This window comes from Garra rufa, chromosome 7, assembly GCF_049309525.1.
Source record: "Garra rufa chromosome 7, GarRuf1.0, whole genome shotgun sequence".
Lineage (NCBI taxonomy): Eukaryota > Metazoa > Chordata > Actinopteri > Cypriniformes > Cyprinidae > Garra > Garra rufa.
The window spans coordinates 43,073,560-43,089,096 of record NC_133367.1 but is presented as its reverse complement, the minus strand read 5'-3'; the positions used below and the strand labels follow the sequence as shown (position 1 = coordinate 43,089,096).

The 15,537-nt window shown below is 31.8% G+C and overlaps 1 protein-coding gene across 2 annotated transcripts in view; it reads right to left on the bottom strand.

The window, feature by feature from the left end:
- wwtr1 (WW domain containing transcription regulator 1) overlaps positions 1-10,309 on the bottom strand; it is a 73,837-nt gene extending 63,528 nt beyond the window's left edge. For both annotated transcript variants that reach the window (XM_073843960.1, XM_073843961.1), the window contains exon 1: positions 9,585-10,309. In XM_073843960.1, coding sequence (XP_073700061.1) covers positions 9,585-9,994 — 410 coding nt within the window. In that variant the 5' untranslated portion in view covers positions 9,995-10,309. The remainder of the gene's footprint in view (positions 1-9,584) is intronic.
- Positions 10,310-15,537: the final 5,228 nt, after the last annotated feature.

The window sequence follows — 15,537 nt, the reverse complement described above, 5'->3', positions numbered from 1 at the left end:
ATTTTTTTTCTTGGCAGTTTTGTACATTAGGGTTGTATGTTACATCTAATGTTGTTAAATTAATGTTTTTTGCATTATTTCAGTATTATGTGTGTTACCATGATGGTGTTTAGTGTTTGTGTGAATGACACTGTGCACCTTCTATATATGTTATTATTTAAAACCTCCGTGCGATGGACTTTGGTTCTTCACGTGATGTTGTCATCACCACCCGCTTTTGGTGGTTATCATTGTATTACAAAGGAACAAAACAGATTTCAGTGCTTCAAAAATTTGGTACATTACCATTATATGAGTTACGGTTTTTAGTATGAAATTACGGTATTTACCTGTAAATTTAAGTGAAAACCTTAAAATGTAAAACATTGCTAACGTATTTTTTACGGTAAAATTCTGGCAACCACAGCTGCCAGTTTTTTACCGTAAATTTTACGGATTTTTTTTTTACAGTGAAGAATGTTTGAAACTGACTTCATCCAGTGTTTAGATTTTTCTACTAGAAATGTATGCAAATTAGAGCATATTTCATTCATTAATTCTCATTTGCATACTTAAACCTGACATTTTAGAAAACTTGTAAAACAAAAAATGCCTGCAATTATCAATGTAATTTTTTTTACCCTATTCACCTGCAGTGTCTCGCCTTTCTTTTTTACAAGGGGAAAGTGCTTATCCTCAAGTCTTCATAACATTCTGTTCGCAAACTCTACATTTTATCACTCAGAAAAGTAAGTTTGCAATAGTAAAAGTTCATTTAGCTAGTATCTAGCCATGTTCTTCATTCGTCTATCCAGGTTCTGATTCCTCTGAGCGAGAGAAGGTCCATCTGTTTACATCCGTCGAGTTTGCAGTTTATTTCTACCAGTTCTGCCCATTTCTACAAAGACGCTGGTGTTCTGCGCTCCCTCACACGGCATTTCCTTCAACTTTAATTGCTTTTATACAGTTTATATCAGCGAGTCACGCAAGGCCCTGAAGTGATTCGAAAAAAGAAACCATGGCTACAAAGAGACTTTTGTCTTTTGATGGCAGCTATCGGCGGAGAAGAAAGGGCCAGCCAGATGCGGCCCGGCGCGACTGGATCTTCATGCATTTCCAATTCATGCGCTGGACAGGAAGTGCCTCCAGTCCGGCATCTCCTCTCAAGCTCCAGAACAGACTGAGAAACTCCTGAGTGGCATCCGTCTCCACAAACACGTGTATTATGTCTAGCAGATAGCAGCGGGCCCGAGATTCCATTGCAGGCCGCTTTATGCCATTGTTTTGCATAGAAACACATAGAGACTTCCTTCAGCGTCAGCCCATGAAAAAGAGGGATACATACATTTAATGTTTTAAAACATAATGCTACTCAATAAAAAGCTTGGTTTGATTCTCTGAGAGACGTTACCTCTTCTTGACACGGCGCATCTGGACTTCAATAACAGTGGAGCGGGATTTTGTTTAATAAAGCTCTAGTTGCTACAGCAGACGCGTTTAGTTTACAGAAAGAGTTGGATCAAGCAAAATGTTCCCCTGTCTACGTCACAGGCTTCCACTGCGACTGTTATATATCAAACCCACAACTGCTCCGGGTTTATTTACCGCAATATCAGCGTCATCACTGCCAGCCGGACCGAGGGAATATCAAACGCCAGTCAAACAACTAATAAATACTTCCGAATGGTAATAAACACATGCTATTTTCATTTATATGGGTGCATCTCACGAAACCTCGTCTAGAACTTGACCTGGTTATATTTCTCTCCGAAAGCAAAAATATAAATACACAATTTACTTGCTAGGTTTTTTGTCTTGTTTCCAGCCAAAGTATCTACAAATCCATAAATCAAAAAGGACTTTCTAGATGAGTAAAAATGGTCTTGTTTTCAGAAAAACCAAGTCAAAATTAAGTGTGTTTTTGCTTAAAATTAAGGAAAGAAAATCTTATTTTAAACGGAAAACAGGATTATTTTTCTAACCACATTGGCAGATAATATTGCTTGTTTCAGCAAAAACGAAAAAAAAAAAATTTCACTTAATTTTGACTTCCTTCTTGATTTTTTTTTTTTTATATTTTGGCTGGAAACAAGACAAAAACCTAAGTAAGAAAAACATTTCTTGCAGTGTATGAAGAGTTTGGTGGCATTACTTTATCTTTTTTTGTGTATAAACAGCAAAAATGCTTTTCTTAGATTTTTTTGTCTTGTTTCTAGCCAAGATATCTAAAAATACTAAATCAAGAAGGATATTCTAGACAAGTATGTCTTGTTTTCAGAAAAAAAAAGTTAAAATTAAGTGAGTTTTTGCTTGAAATAAAGAAAAATCATCTTATTTCAAACAGAAAACGAGATTATTTTTCTTACCCCATTGGCGGATTATTTTGCTTGTTTCAAGCAAAAACACACTTAATTTTGTCTTGTTTTGTCTGAAAATGACCATTTTTACTCGTCTAGAAAATCCTTTTTGATTTACAATGTTTTAGATATTTTGTCTGGAAACAAGACAAGAAATTTAAGTGTAAATAAATAAATATTTCATCAAAATTAAATAGAAATGTTATACTATTGGATGATGAAAATTAAGCATTTCAGGAGCAATAGGATTTTTTTTTTTTTTTTGCATTGGGACATTATTTGCACTGAGTTTGAAAACCAAACAAAGCTAAACAAAAAGTCACACAAAAAAAAAAAGCAGAAACATTGCATTACAGAATAAGGTGTATCTGATTGTGCTCAAGTTGTAAATACTGAAAGTATACTTCAGGTACACTTTAAACATATTGCCTTCATTATACAGAGATTATACAGTTGAGGTCAAAAGTTTACACCCCCCCTTTCAGAATCTGGAAAATGTTAATTATTTTAGCAAAATGAGAGGGATCATACAAAATGCATGTTGTTGTTTATTTAGTACTGACCTGAAAATGATATTTCACATAAAAGTTGTTTACATATAGTCCACAACAGAAAATAATAGTTAAAAGTTTACATCCCCTTGATTCTGATAGTTGTTCATGAGTCTCTTGTTTGTCCTGAACAGTTAAAATCTTCAGAAAAATCCTTCAGGTCCCACAAATTCTTTGGTTTTCCAGCATTTTTGTGTATTTGAACCTTTTCCAACAATGACTGTATGATTGTGAGATCCATCTTTTCACACTGAGGAAAACTGAGAGACTCATATGCAACTATTACAGTTATAATTTGAAGTATACTTGACGTATAAGAATACACACAAACACGACTAAACATTGAGCAAGGCAGCAACTTATTCACCACTTATCTTCAACATAATGGAGAAAAACGGGCATCAACAAAGCCTGAAGGGAAGACCTTCTCCTGCTTTACGTGGCATCAAAAGGAGGCATAATTACAGACTGCCTCCGCATGAAGAAAGAACTATAAACACTTAAATTCTTTTGCCTCACTTGTTTGGACCACCAGCTGAAAGACTCTGCAGGGCGAGCCTTTAATTATCTACTGTTTCATGAAGTTAATTGAAGAAAAGCAAGTTTGATTAATAAGAGAAAAGCTAACAAACAGTTGACACTTCTAGCAGAAATTTTAGATCAAATTTGGTTTTATTTTGTTTTATTTTGGTTACCACTAATGACTATTTTTATATCGATTAGTCTATCGACTAATTTTTTGATTAATCGATTAATCCAAATGACTAATTTCCCACCAAAAAATCAACAGTTTTACTTAAGAACATTTCATTTTTTTAATAAAATCAATTATTTGGAGATGCTTTAGATTATCAAAATTTAATGGAACCATTGAAATTGAATCCAGAAAAGTAATGGAAAAGAATTTGGTGAAAACAAAACTGTAAAATATATATCAAATATATATATTTGTGGTAATTAAATAGATAATGAACAATAGCCTTTAAAATGACTTAAAATACATGTATAATAGCAATGAGGCAATAATAATTAGTTAAAACGAAATTAAGATTTAAAAGCAAGTTTTTATTGCACAAAACTGTTGAAATACATAATGTTTAATGTAAATTACGCATTACAACAAAGGCCTCCGGAGGGCGCCAACGGCCGGACGATAGTTTTGACATTTTTACTCTTCACAACGCGGTCTAATCCTTGTTTAATATCGACTAAAAAACATTTAAGTCGAATATCCACTTAATCTTTAATATTTGACCATATCTTTACCACAGAAATGCTATAGCCACGGTAATTTAATGAATATGTGGAGATCAACACTTGGAAAACACTCTGATGCCTTTAATTCTGTGAAATGCTCCACTTCCAGTATTTTGACGGTTACTCAACGCGGGATTTTTAAAATTTGAATAGTCCATTAGAATCAACGAATAGCGGCAGCCCTAGTTGCTAGTACTTTTACACATCAAATATGCAACAGGGCTAATAAAGGGCTGTTTTTTTAGAATAATGCATATGATTCATTTGTATGGAAACACACAATTTTTACTAAAAAGTAAGCATCGGTCAGGTGTACCCTTACTAAAAAGAAGTATTTGTAGTTTACTTTATTAAGTATACTTAAGTAAAGTTCAAGGATTATTTTTAAGTATACTTTATGTAGCTAGTAAGTCTACAAATATCAGTGTACTAGTAGTATACTTTAAGTGTACTATTTCAATACTCCTTGGGACTAAATTGCCCCACTTTCTAAAAGTATACCTTTAAGTATAACAGTAGTAAACTTTGAGTACACAAATAGTTTACATCTGTTTGTACTGAAAAAGTGATCTTATATAGGTATACTGATAGTTTACTAATTAAATACTTTTTTTGATGCATATTTAGTACACGTTGAAGTATAGTCTCAACACTCCTTGTGGAAAAATTCTAAAGGATTCCAATAAGAAACTTCTACAGGATTCGTTCCTATAGGAACCGTTCCTATAGGATTTCGATAGGAATGGTCTTAGGATTCTTCAAAATCTTTGAAAGATGCTTTAATTAAAAAAATAAAAATAAAAAAAAAACAGGATCCCATTAAAATCTTGAAATTATCGTACAGGATATTTATGTCTTGTCCAATAAGAAAATTATCCAAAATATCCAAAAAAAAAAGACAATTCCATAATGGAATCCTTTAGGAACGGTTCCAAAATATGATAGAAATTGGAATCCTGTAGGATTTTTTGACAAGAGTATACTACAATGTCACTATTTAGGTATTAATTTGTATATATTTTATTATATGAATATCTGAACATACAAAACATCAAAAGAAAGAACAGGGGATCTGCTTGTTAACAAAAATATTTTATTCTAGCTTCATGCGTTCTACTTGAATGTGGGTAAGTTTCATAAATAAAAAATAAACAACATTTTGAACAAAAAGCTAAAAAATCTAATCGTAGATGGAGTCGATCAACACCCCAAAGCTTGACAGTCATTATTACCTCTTCATGGGTCGACATTTTATTCCGTAACGTTGCAGAGTTTTCCATATCTATGCACTGTAAAAAGTTTTCACGTTCAGCAGCTGCCTTAAAAATGTAAGTTAAATCAACTTAAAACTACAATTCATTTCAACTCACACCAATAAAATAAGTTAAAATGACTTGTACTTTTAAGCTGATTTAACATATGAGTTGAAATTACTCGTACTTTTAAGTTGATTTGACTTAAAATTGTAATGCAGCTGCTAAACTGAAGTTTTTAAGTTGGAACTGGTGAAAAAAATTTACAGTGTGGTTTTTAAGTTGTTTTATGTCTGACGATTGTGTTAGATTACATATGGAAGCATCTGTTGTTTCGGTTTCTTATTGTGTTTTGGAAAGCACAGGTATATCTCAAATATACTCATACTTTTTCCAAGTATACTTTTTCTGAGTATAAGTCAAGTATAATTAAATGTCATTTAACTACATTTCGGAGAAGTGGACTGAAAGTACACTTTTCTTTTTTTAGTTTAAAAGAAGCACACTTGAATAAGCTTCTTTTTCGTAAGGGTTGCTATCAATCAGCTCAATCGTTTCTGCACCGAGAAACAGTCGAGATCTAGCGCCTTGAACTGCAAGTTGTAACAGAAAGATGTTGAAGCAGAAAGAGGGGGGTTGTGTGACGCTGGAAAGAGATACGTGTGTCTTAATAGTGAGGGGGGTGAAAGAACAGCTGCAAAAAAAGCCACAGAAAAAGTCACTCTCAGAGCTTCACAAGGACAATATATTGTATTTTCTTCTGTGTATTTATTTAGAAAGAAACAACAATGCTATAGATACGCATGGCGTAAGCAGGAAGAGATGAGGAGTCTCTGACAGGCCGGCTTTGCTTCTTCTGACTGTTTAATTGCAGGGCGGTGTGAAGCTCGCGTCTGCTGCTTTGTTGGTGGCGGAGGTGTCCGCTGAGCGTATGGCAAGCCCTAGCACGTTTTCTTATGGTTTTCACACAAGGAGTTTCGGGTAAAAGAAGGACGGGAACGAAACAGAGAAGAGCTGCAGTCAGAAAAGCCCTCAAAATGAACACATGATCGAAGCATCTATGCAAATCTGTGACGTTATGCAATTGCATTTATAAGTATTGCCACATATGAATCGGGTTTGGTTGATAGTCTGATAAAAGTGCATGGAAATTTCCATAGAGAGGATTTATTTGCACTACCAGTTTAAAGTTAATAATTAGATTTTTTTATGCTTTTAAAAGAACTCTCTTATGCTCACCAAGGCTGCATTTAATGTCTTTTTCATTCAGTCTTCAGCGTCACATTATCCTTCAGAAATCCTTCAAATATGTTGATTTTCTGCTTCTGATTTGGTGCTTTAATGATTCATATTATCATCAATATTGGAAACCGGTTTTGCTGCCTACTATTTTTGCGAAAATTGTGATACTTCTTTTCCAGGAAACTTTGATGGATAGAAAGTAGTTCGAAAGAACAGGATTTATTTGAAATACAATTGTTTATAACATTATAAATGTCTCTATTGTCCCTTTTTGTATTGTCACTATTGTCACATATATTTTGAATGCTTTCTGAAAAATCAGATGCTTAGAATGCTTAAAATTCAGATTTGGTCACAGAAATAAATTACATTTTACAACGTATTCAAATAAAATACAGCTATTTTAAATTGTAAAAACATTTTATAATTTTACTGTTTTTACTATATTTTTAAACCAAAAATATAAATACATGTTTATTTGAAATACAATTATTATTACATTATAAATGTCTTTATTGTCACTTTTGATTAATTTATTGCATCCTTGTTGAATAAAAGTATAGATATCTTAAAAAAAACAGTAGTGTATCTGGTTTTTACAAAAATTAAACATCAAAAATGTTTTCAGAAATGTTGTAAAATGTAATTTATTTCTGTGAGCAAATCTGAATTTTTAGCATTATGACTCCAGTCTTCAGTGTCACATTTTTTTGTTTCTGAAAACATTTTTTAATGTTTAATTTTTGTGAAAACCAGATACACTACTGTTTAAACATTTTTTTTTTTTAGATATTTATACTTTTATTTAAAAAGTATGCAATAAATTAATCAAAAGTGACAATAAAGACATTTATAATGTTACATTAATTGTATTTCAAATAAAAATGTAACAATAATAAATATATGACTATTTTTTGGTGTAAAAATATAGTAAAATTGTAATATATTATTACAATTTAAAATAGCTGTATTTTATTTGAATATGTTATAAAATGTAATTTATTTCTGTCAGAAAATCTGAATTTGTAGCATCATTACTCCACTCTTCAGTGTCATGTTTTTTGTTTTAGAAAACATTTTTTGATGTTTAATTTTAGTGAAAACCAGATACACTATGGTTTAAAAGTTTTGGGGTAATATTTATTTTTTAAAGAGATTATTATTTTTATTCTGCAAGGATGCATTAAATTGATCAGAAGTGACAATAAAGACATTCATAATGCTATAATAAATATACTTTTTTCTTTCTTTCTTTTTTATGTTTTCATAGTCTCTTACACTCACCATGGCTCCATTTTTTGGTTTAAAAATACAGTAAAAACAGTAAAACTGTAAAATATTATTACAATTTAAATTAGCTGTATTTTATTTGAATGCATTGTAAAAATGTAATTTATTTCCGTGACCAAATCTGATGGTTGCAGTTCTTGTTGCTGATTTTTTTTTTTTTTTTTTTTTTGATGTTTCATTTTTGTCAAAACCAGATCCACCACTGTTTAAAAGTTTGAGGTAATATTTTTTAAGAAATTTAGATTTTTATTCAGCAAAGATGCATTAAATTGATCAGAAGTGACAATAAAGACATTAATAATGTTATAAACAATTGTATTTCAATTAAACATGTAATAATAATAAATATTTTTTTTTCCCTTTTTTCTTTATTTTTTGTGTTTTTATAGTCTCTTACACTCACCATGGCTCAATTGTTTTGTTTAAAAATATAGTAAAAACAGTAAAATTGTAAAATACTATTACAATTAAAATAACTGTTTTTATTTGAATTTGTTGTAAAACTAAATCTGAATTTTCAACATCATTACTCCAGTCTTCAGTGTCACGTGAGCTTTCAGAAATCATTTGAAATATATGGATTTTTTTTCTGAAAACATTTCTGATGTTTAATTTGTGAAAACTGGATACACAGTTACAACGTATTTAAATAAAATACAACTATTTTAAATTAATAATATTTTACAGTTTTACTGTTTTTTACTATATTTTTAAACCAAAAAAATTAAGCCATGTTGAGTGTAAGAGAAAATAAAAATTTCAATATTCCAAACTTTTGCCTGGTATTTATTAATTTTGCACAGTGTTTCTCAACTGTCCGTTTGTGTCAATGTGAATACTTTCGACTCTTCACTACATTGTTTACTTCTGTACTGCATTGCTGTGTCACATGGTTTCCAGACTACAACCTGAGTCCTAAAACAAAACTGAGATTCGAGAACTGATTTACCAGTGATTTATCCACAAACAAAACAACTGCAATCCAAAGAACACCCAACTAATTGTTTTAACATCTAGGCGAGAACCGACTGCTCTCAGGTGTCAGATTCATTAAATAAGACACATTAAAGTGTTTATCATCTCAACACAATCGACAAACCGAGGGGGGATCCCAGGACAGTCGACGTCCCACTGAGGTGATCACAACCCTGGTGACTAATCAACCCTCCCGAATCAGATAAGACCAGAGTCCCCAGGGCCACAGAAGAATAGCAGACTCATTCCTACAGAGACGCGAGTCAAAACACACATTTGCATTGAGACGCGCCAGGGAGATATGCTAAACACATCCTTATCAAGGTGAGAAAAGGCCTTGATCAATGCAATGGTGAAACGTGTTTCGCACATGGGGTTATAAGCTAGAGCGTTTTTTGTCTTTCTGATCCACACCCAGATACTGTTTTGTGCATTTCCGTCCCACGCCTTCCACACGAGAGTGTGTTCATAGGTCAAAAAAACGAAAGCCAAACGTGACTGCAGAGATTTCAGTGTGAACGCGCACTGATTCGAATCAGAAACCGATTTTGAGAACGCGTTTGAAAAAAACGTCGAATTGTTTCTAGACGCGTGTGAGTAAACAAAACACTTCAAAGTCAAATAATAAAAACCAATATAATAATATGAGCCATAAATCGGCTAATTAACGTTTAACTTACTTGAGAAAGTACTTCTGTCCGTTGGCGGTGTACGCCATCTCCCAGCCCTGCGGGAGCGGCAGCTCCTCGGCCACATCGAACGACTGGTGTCGGATATGCGAGTGATGGTGAGCGGGGTTCGGAGCGCCCAGCGCGCCCGCGGGCAGCTGCAGGGAAGCCGGGGACGAGTGCGAGCGGACGTGCACCGCTTGGGAGCGCGGCGGGTGGCTCCCAGAGTCCGTGCTAGACTGCCGAGAGTGGGAGCCCGAGTCCGGCTCCTTAAAAAACGACTCGGGCAGATGTTTGTTCCTCCAGGAGCTGGGTTTCGGGTTCATGACGGAGTTGAAAAGAGCCTCCAGATCCGTGTCAAGGTCTTTGGCGACATGGATCACCTGCTGGCCCGGTAACGGCTGGAGAGGGTTACTGCTCATTTTAGACTTTTGTTTGGATCACAAAACAAACAAACTCCGAAAATCGTATTAAAACAGTCGTTTGAAAAAATGGCCGATGAAAATCCTGGGAATTGTTGGAGCTTAGGCCTGTTTTCTTTCTTTTCCTTTTCTTTCTAAAAGTACTTTCGGCCTAGTTTAAAAGTTTTGTAAAAAGTTGTCACAAAGCTGCAAAAGCGTATGTCATGTTGTCCCACATTAAGAGTTTTTTTCAGAGATATTCCTCCTCCGCTCCGTAACTTTCTGGCGTCCGCTGACGGAGTTTCTGTCCCGATGGAAAGTTTGTAAACTCAAGCTTCTCTCTCTCTCTCTCTCTCTCTCTCTCTCTCTCTCTCTCTCTCTCTCTCTCTCTCTCTCTCTCTCTCTGTCTGTGTGTGTGTGTGTGTGTGTGTGTGTGAGCGGCTCCTGTGTCACTCATGAATATTAAGTAACTCCAGCCCTCATGAATATTCAACTCATCAGTATCATAGTTTTGCGCATGAAAGCAACAATCTATGGATTATCCGGAATTTAGCAACACAACAAATGTTTTGTAGTTTTAAACTGCCCTGAGCAAAAATAAGTATACTTCATGTTTATTTTATTAAGTATACTTTATGTAGTAAGTATACAAATTAGTGTACTAGTAGTATACTTTTAAGTATAGGCTACTATTTTAATACTCCTTTGGATAAATTGGCTCACTTTCTAGTATATAAAAGTATACTTTTAAGTAGTAAACTTTCAAAACATTGAAAAAAATACATTATATTCTATCTTTATGCATTGTTTTTTTTTTATATAAACACTTGAATGTGGGTAAGTTTCATAAATAAAAATTAATAAACATTTTGAAAAAAAAAACGAAAAAAGACTATTCAGTAAAGTTCAATTATATTTTTAAGTATACTTAATGTAAGTATACAAATATTAGTGTACTAGTAGTATACTTTTAAGGGTACTACATCAATACTCCTTGGGACTAAATTGGCCCACTTTCTAGTGTATAAAAGTATACTTTTAAGTATAATAGTAGTAAACTTTGAGTACACAACTAGTTTACATCTATGTTTTCAGTTTGTACTGCAAGTATACTAGAAGTGAACTTAGAGGTATACTGATTAATAATTAAATACTTTTTTAGTACACTATGAAGTATAGTATCAGTAAACTATTAGTTTTATACTGCAAGTATACTTGTAAGTTTTCTTTAAGTGAACTTTACATCATACTTTAAGTATACTACTATGTCCCTATTCAGGTATTAATTTGTATATATTTTGTTATATGAACATACAAAACTTTAAAAAGAAAGAAAGAAAGAAAAGGGTATCTCCTCATAAACAAAAACATTTTATTCTAGCTTCATGCTTCATGCATTCTTTTTTTTATAAACACTTGAATGTGGGTAAGTTTTATAAATAAAATTAAATAAATAAACATATATATATATATATATATATATATATATATATATATATATATATATATATATATATATATATATATACCAATAAAAACAACAAATCACATTCAAATTAAATATTTTTTTAACTAAAACATAATTGATAACTGAAAAATAAATACTATAATAATACAAATACAAATATTTATTTTAAAATATTAAAAATAATGTAAAATAATCAAATTATTTTAATTTATATTTTTTTCTGTTAAAATATACATATGGTAACACTTTACAATAAGGTTCATTATTAATTAACTACATTAGTTACCATAAACTAAGAATGAACAATGCTTCTACCACATTTATTAATCTTAGTTAATGTTAATTTCAACATTTACTAATGCATTATTAAAATCACAAGTTATTTTTGTTAAGTAAGGAATAATTGACAACGGGCCACTGAATTCTTAGAAAATGATGCGCACCATTGGTTGTTTTGTGTTTTTTTTTTTTTTTTTTTTTTTGTTTAGTTTAAATGTTTTGTGTTTTGTTTAAATTTTGTGTGTGTTTTTTTTGTTTTTGTTTATTTTTTTGGTTGTTTTTTTGTTTTGGTTGTTTTGTGTTTTGTTTTAATGTTTTGTTTTGGTTGTCTTTTATTTTTATTTTATTTTTGTTTTGTTTTATTTGTTTGGTTGTTGGTGTTTTGTTTTATTTAATTTTTTTGTTTGTTTAGTTGTTTTGTTCAAATTTTGTGGTTTTTTTTGGATGTTTTTTTTTTGGTTTGTATTTTTGTTTTTATTTGTTAATGATGTGAGGACAGAAGGCGCTGATTTTAATTTTTTTATATTTTTTATATATATTTGTTATTTTATATATATATATATATTTATATATATATATATATATATATATTATTATTTTTTATTTTTTTTTATTTTTTTTATTTTTTGTCTTTTGGTTTGGTTCGGTTTTTTGGTTTTGTTTTGTTTGTTTTTTATTTTGCTTTGTTTTTTTGGTTAGGTTTTTTGTTTTGTTTTGTTTGGTTGTTGGTGTTTTTTTTGTTGTTGTTGTTGTTGTTGTTTTGTGTGTGTTTTTTTTTTTGTTGTTTTTTAGTTTGTTTAGTTTTTTGTTTTTATTCTGTTTTGTTGTTTTTTTTTGGTTGGTTTTGTTTAATTTTCATTTGTTGTATGTTTTGTTTAGTTTATTTTGTATATATTTTTTGTTTGGTTTTTTAGTTTTATTTTGTGTTTTGTTTTTAGTTAGTTTGTTTTATTTTGTTTGTTTTTTTGGTTTGGTTTTATTTTGTTTTGTTTGGTTGTTGGTGCTTTGTTTTTTATTTTGGTTGTTTTTTATTTTGTTTAGTTTTTTGTTTTTATTCTGTTTTGTGTTTTGTTTTATTTTCGTTTGTTTTGTTTTATTTTCATTTGTTTTGTTTAGTTTATTTTGTGTATTACTTTTTGTTTGGTTGTTTTGTTTTATTTTCATTTGTTTTGTGTTTTGTTTATTTTGTTTTGTATATACTTTTTTTGTTGTTTTGTTGTTTTTTGGTTGTTTTGGTTTTTTGTTTTGTTTTGTTTTTGGTTTGGTTGTTTTTTTTTTGTGGTTTGTTTTTGTTGTTGTTTGTTTTTGTTAAGTAACATTCCTTTTGGAGCTCAGGCTTTGTATAAAAAATACATTAATACAACTCGCTAGTACTTTATATTGTGCACCCACACGTGTGTAAGAATGTTGTCAAACGCCGACCGCAGGCTAAAGATGTGGGTCAGATGTGTTGTGAAGCCGTTTATCAGGTCAACAGTAAATCCCAGCCGACACACAGTCACACCTCATAATCAGAGTACATGTCTAATGCATATGTTCATGTGTGGAGATGATTATGTTCAACACACAAAAGAATGTGTCAGTGATTCATATAATTGCAAGTCATTGTGAAGGATTCTGATAATTCGAGCAGAGTTAAAGAAGTGCGTCCTGCCTATATCCTGTGATGTGAGAGACGGAGAGCGTCCATCTGTGATGAGGAACAGTTGACATCAGCAGGAGCTGAGCTAATGTTAGCCCCAATCTCAGACTGCCTTCATGGGAAACACACCTGTCATCAGCGCCTTCTGTCCTCACATCTTCAACAAATGCACTCTCAACACACACTTACACCTCACTTTGAGATCTATGTGTTGCACTTAAAATGTCCGTCCATTAGGATTACACAATTTTATCTGATTCATTTGAAAAAAAATATTTGAAAAAAAATAAAAAAAATATCATTTGAAAAAAAATAAAATAAATCAGAAAATAATAAATTGCGTCATTATTTTTCTGATTGCATGATTTTCAATTATGTATAACTGACAAATATGCATTGCATTAAGTTTATTAATTTGTTAATAATGTTAATACTGTATAAATAACATTGACAGACAGCTCTATACTCTTAAAAATGCATTCAGTCATTCAGGGTATAAGGGTCTGTTTCCATAATTTAAAAAAAAGTTAAACTCTATATCTATCATTGTACATTTCTTATCTTTTTGTGTATTAATTATCCATGGATATTATGCCATTTTTGTCTGTTTACATAATTTTTAATCTAAACTTATATAATAACTTGTTCTGCCTCTAAAAAGCCGTTTGTTTTATATGACGTTGCCAAGCCCTATTATATTTTTAACCCCTTTTATCTGTCATATAGATACACTTTTCTCTGTCCAATTAGTTTTGGAAATCCCGCCCTACATTGAAGATCCAGTTTCACTCTGAAATTCAGAACAATGTGTAAATAAAGTGGGATACAAACTGCTACTCCTCCTAGAGCTTTAACTCTCCAAACTCAGGCCAGATCTTCAGTCTGATCTGACTCCAGTTGCTGGATCTTTTCTAACTGATCCGACTTACGTTTTCCTCAAAATGACGATTAAAACTAGGGAAAATCCCATAGACTTACATTGAGGGAATGTTCAACTGATCAACACTATTCAAACGCCAACTGACAAAATTCAAACTCCAACTGACAAAACTCCCACAATCCCTTGAGACTCAATCAAACTCACCTTCTGTGAGCTAGATTTGTAATACATTCAAACTCATTCAAACCCATCTAATATTTCTAGCAACTTGCTTATCATGCTAGAAACATGCTAGCAGCATGTTAGTAACTTGCTAATTATGCTAGAATATGTTAGCGACATGCTAGCCACATGCTAACAACTTACTAAGCATGCTAGAAACATGATAGCAGCTTGCTAATCATGCTAGAAACATTAGTAACTTACTAACCACTTGCTTAGCACGCTAGCAACTTCTTAATCATGGCAGAAACGATAGCAACTTGCTAATCACGATAGAAACATCCTAGACACATGCTATCAACTTGCTAATCATGCTAGAAACATGTTAGTAACTTGCTAAAAATGTTTGAAATATGTTAGCAACATACTAACAACTTGCTTATCATGTTAGCAACTTGTTAATCATGGCAGAAACGTTAGCAACTTGCTAACGTTTTATGTTTTCTCATTCTAGAAACATGCTTGCAGCTTGCTAATCATGTTACAAACATGTTAGCAACTTGCTAATTATGGTAGCAACAGACTAGCAAAATGCTAGCAGCTTGTTAAACATGCTTAATACATGCTAGCAGCTTGCTAATCATGTTAGTAACATGCTAACAACATGCTAAGCACGTTAGAAACATGCCAGTGCCTTGCAAATCATGCTAGAAACATGCTAGCAACTTGCTAACAACTTGTTAAACATGCTTAGCTTGCTAATCATGCCAGTAACATAGTAACAACATGTTAATCATGTTAGAAACATGCCAGTGCCTTGCAAATCATGCTAGAAACATGTCAGCAAATTGCTAATTATGCTAGCAACTTGTTAAACATGCTTGATACATGCTAGCAGCTTACATACTGTATTGCTCTTTAAAACTTCAAACTATTTAAGACTGAAAACCAAAAACTTTTTAAAACTTGTTAAACTTTTCAAACTTTTTAAAACATTCTCATCTGGCTTTCTCAAGCCAACTTAAAGTTTATCTAGTTGTTAACTAAAACTCAAGATTTTCTGAAATTAAAATAAAATCTGAAAACAAATAAACAATAGAAGAAAATAGTAAAACAAAAGTGAGAAATATTGC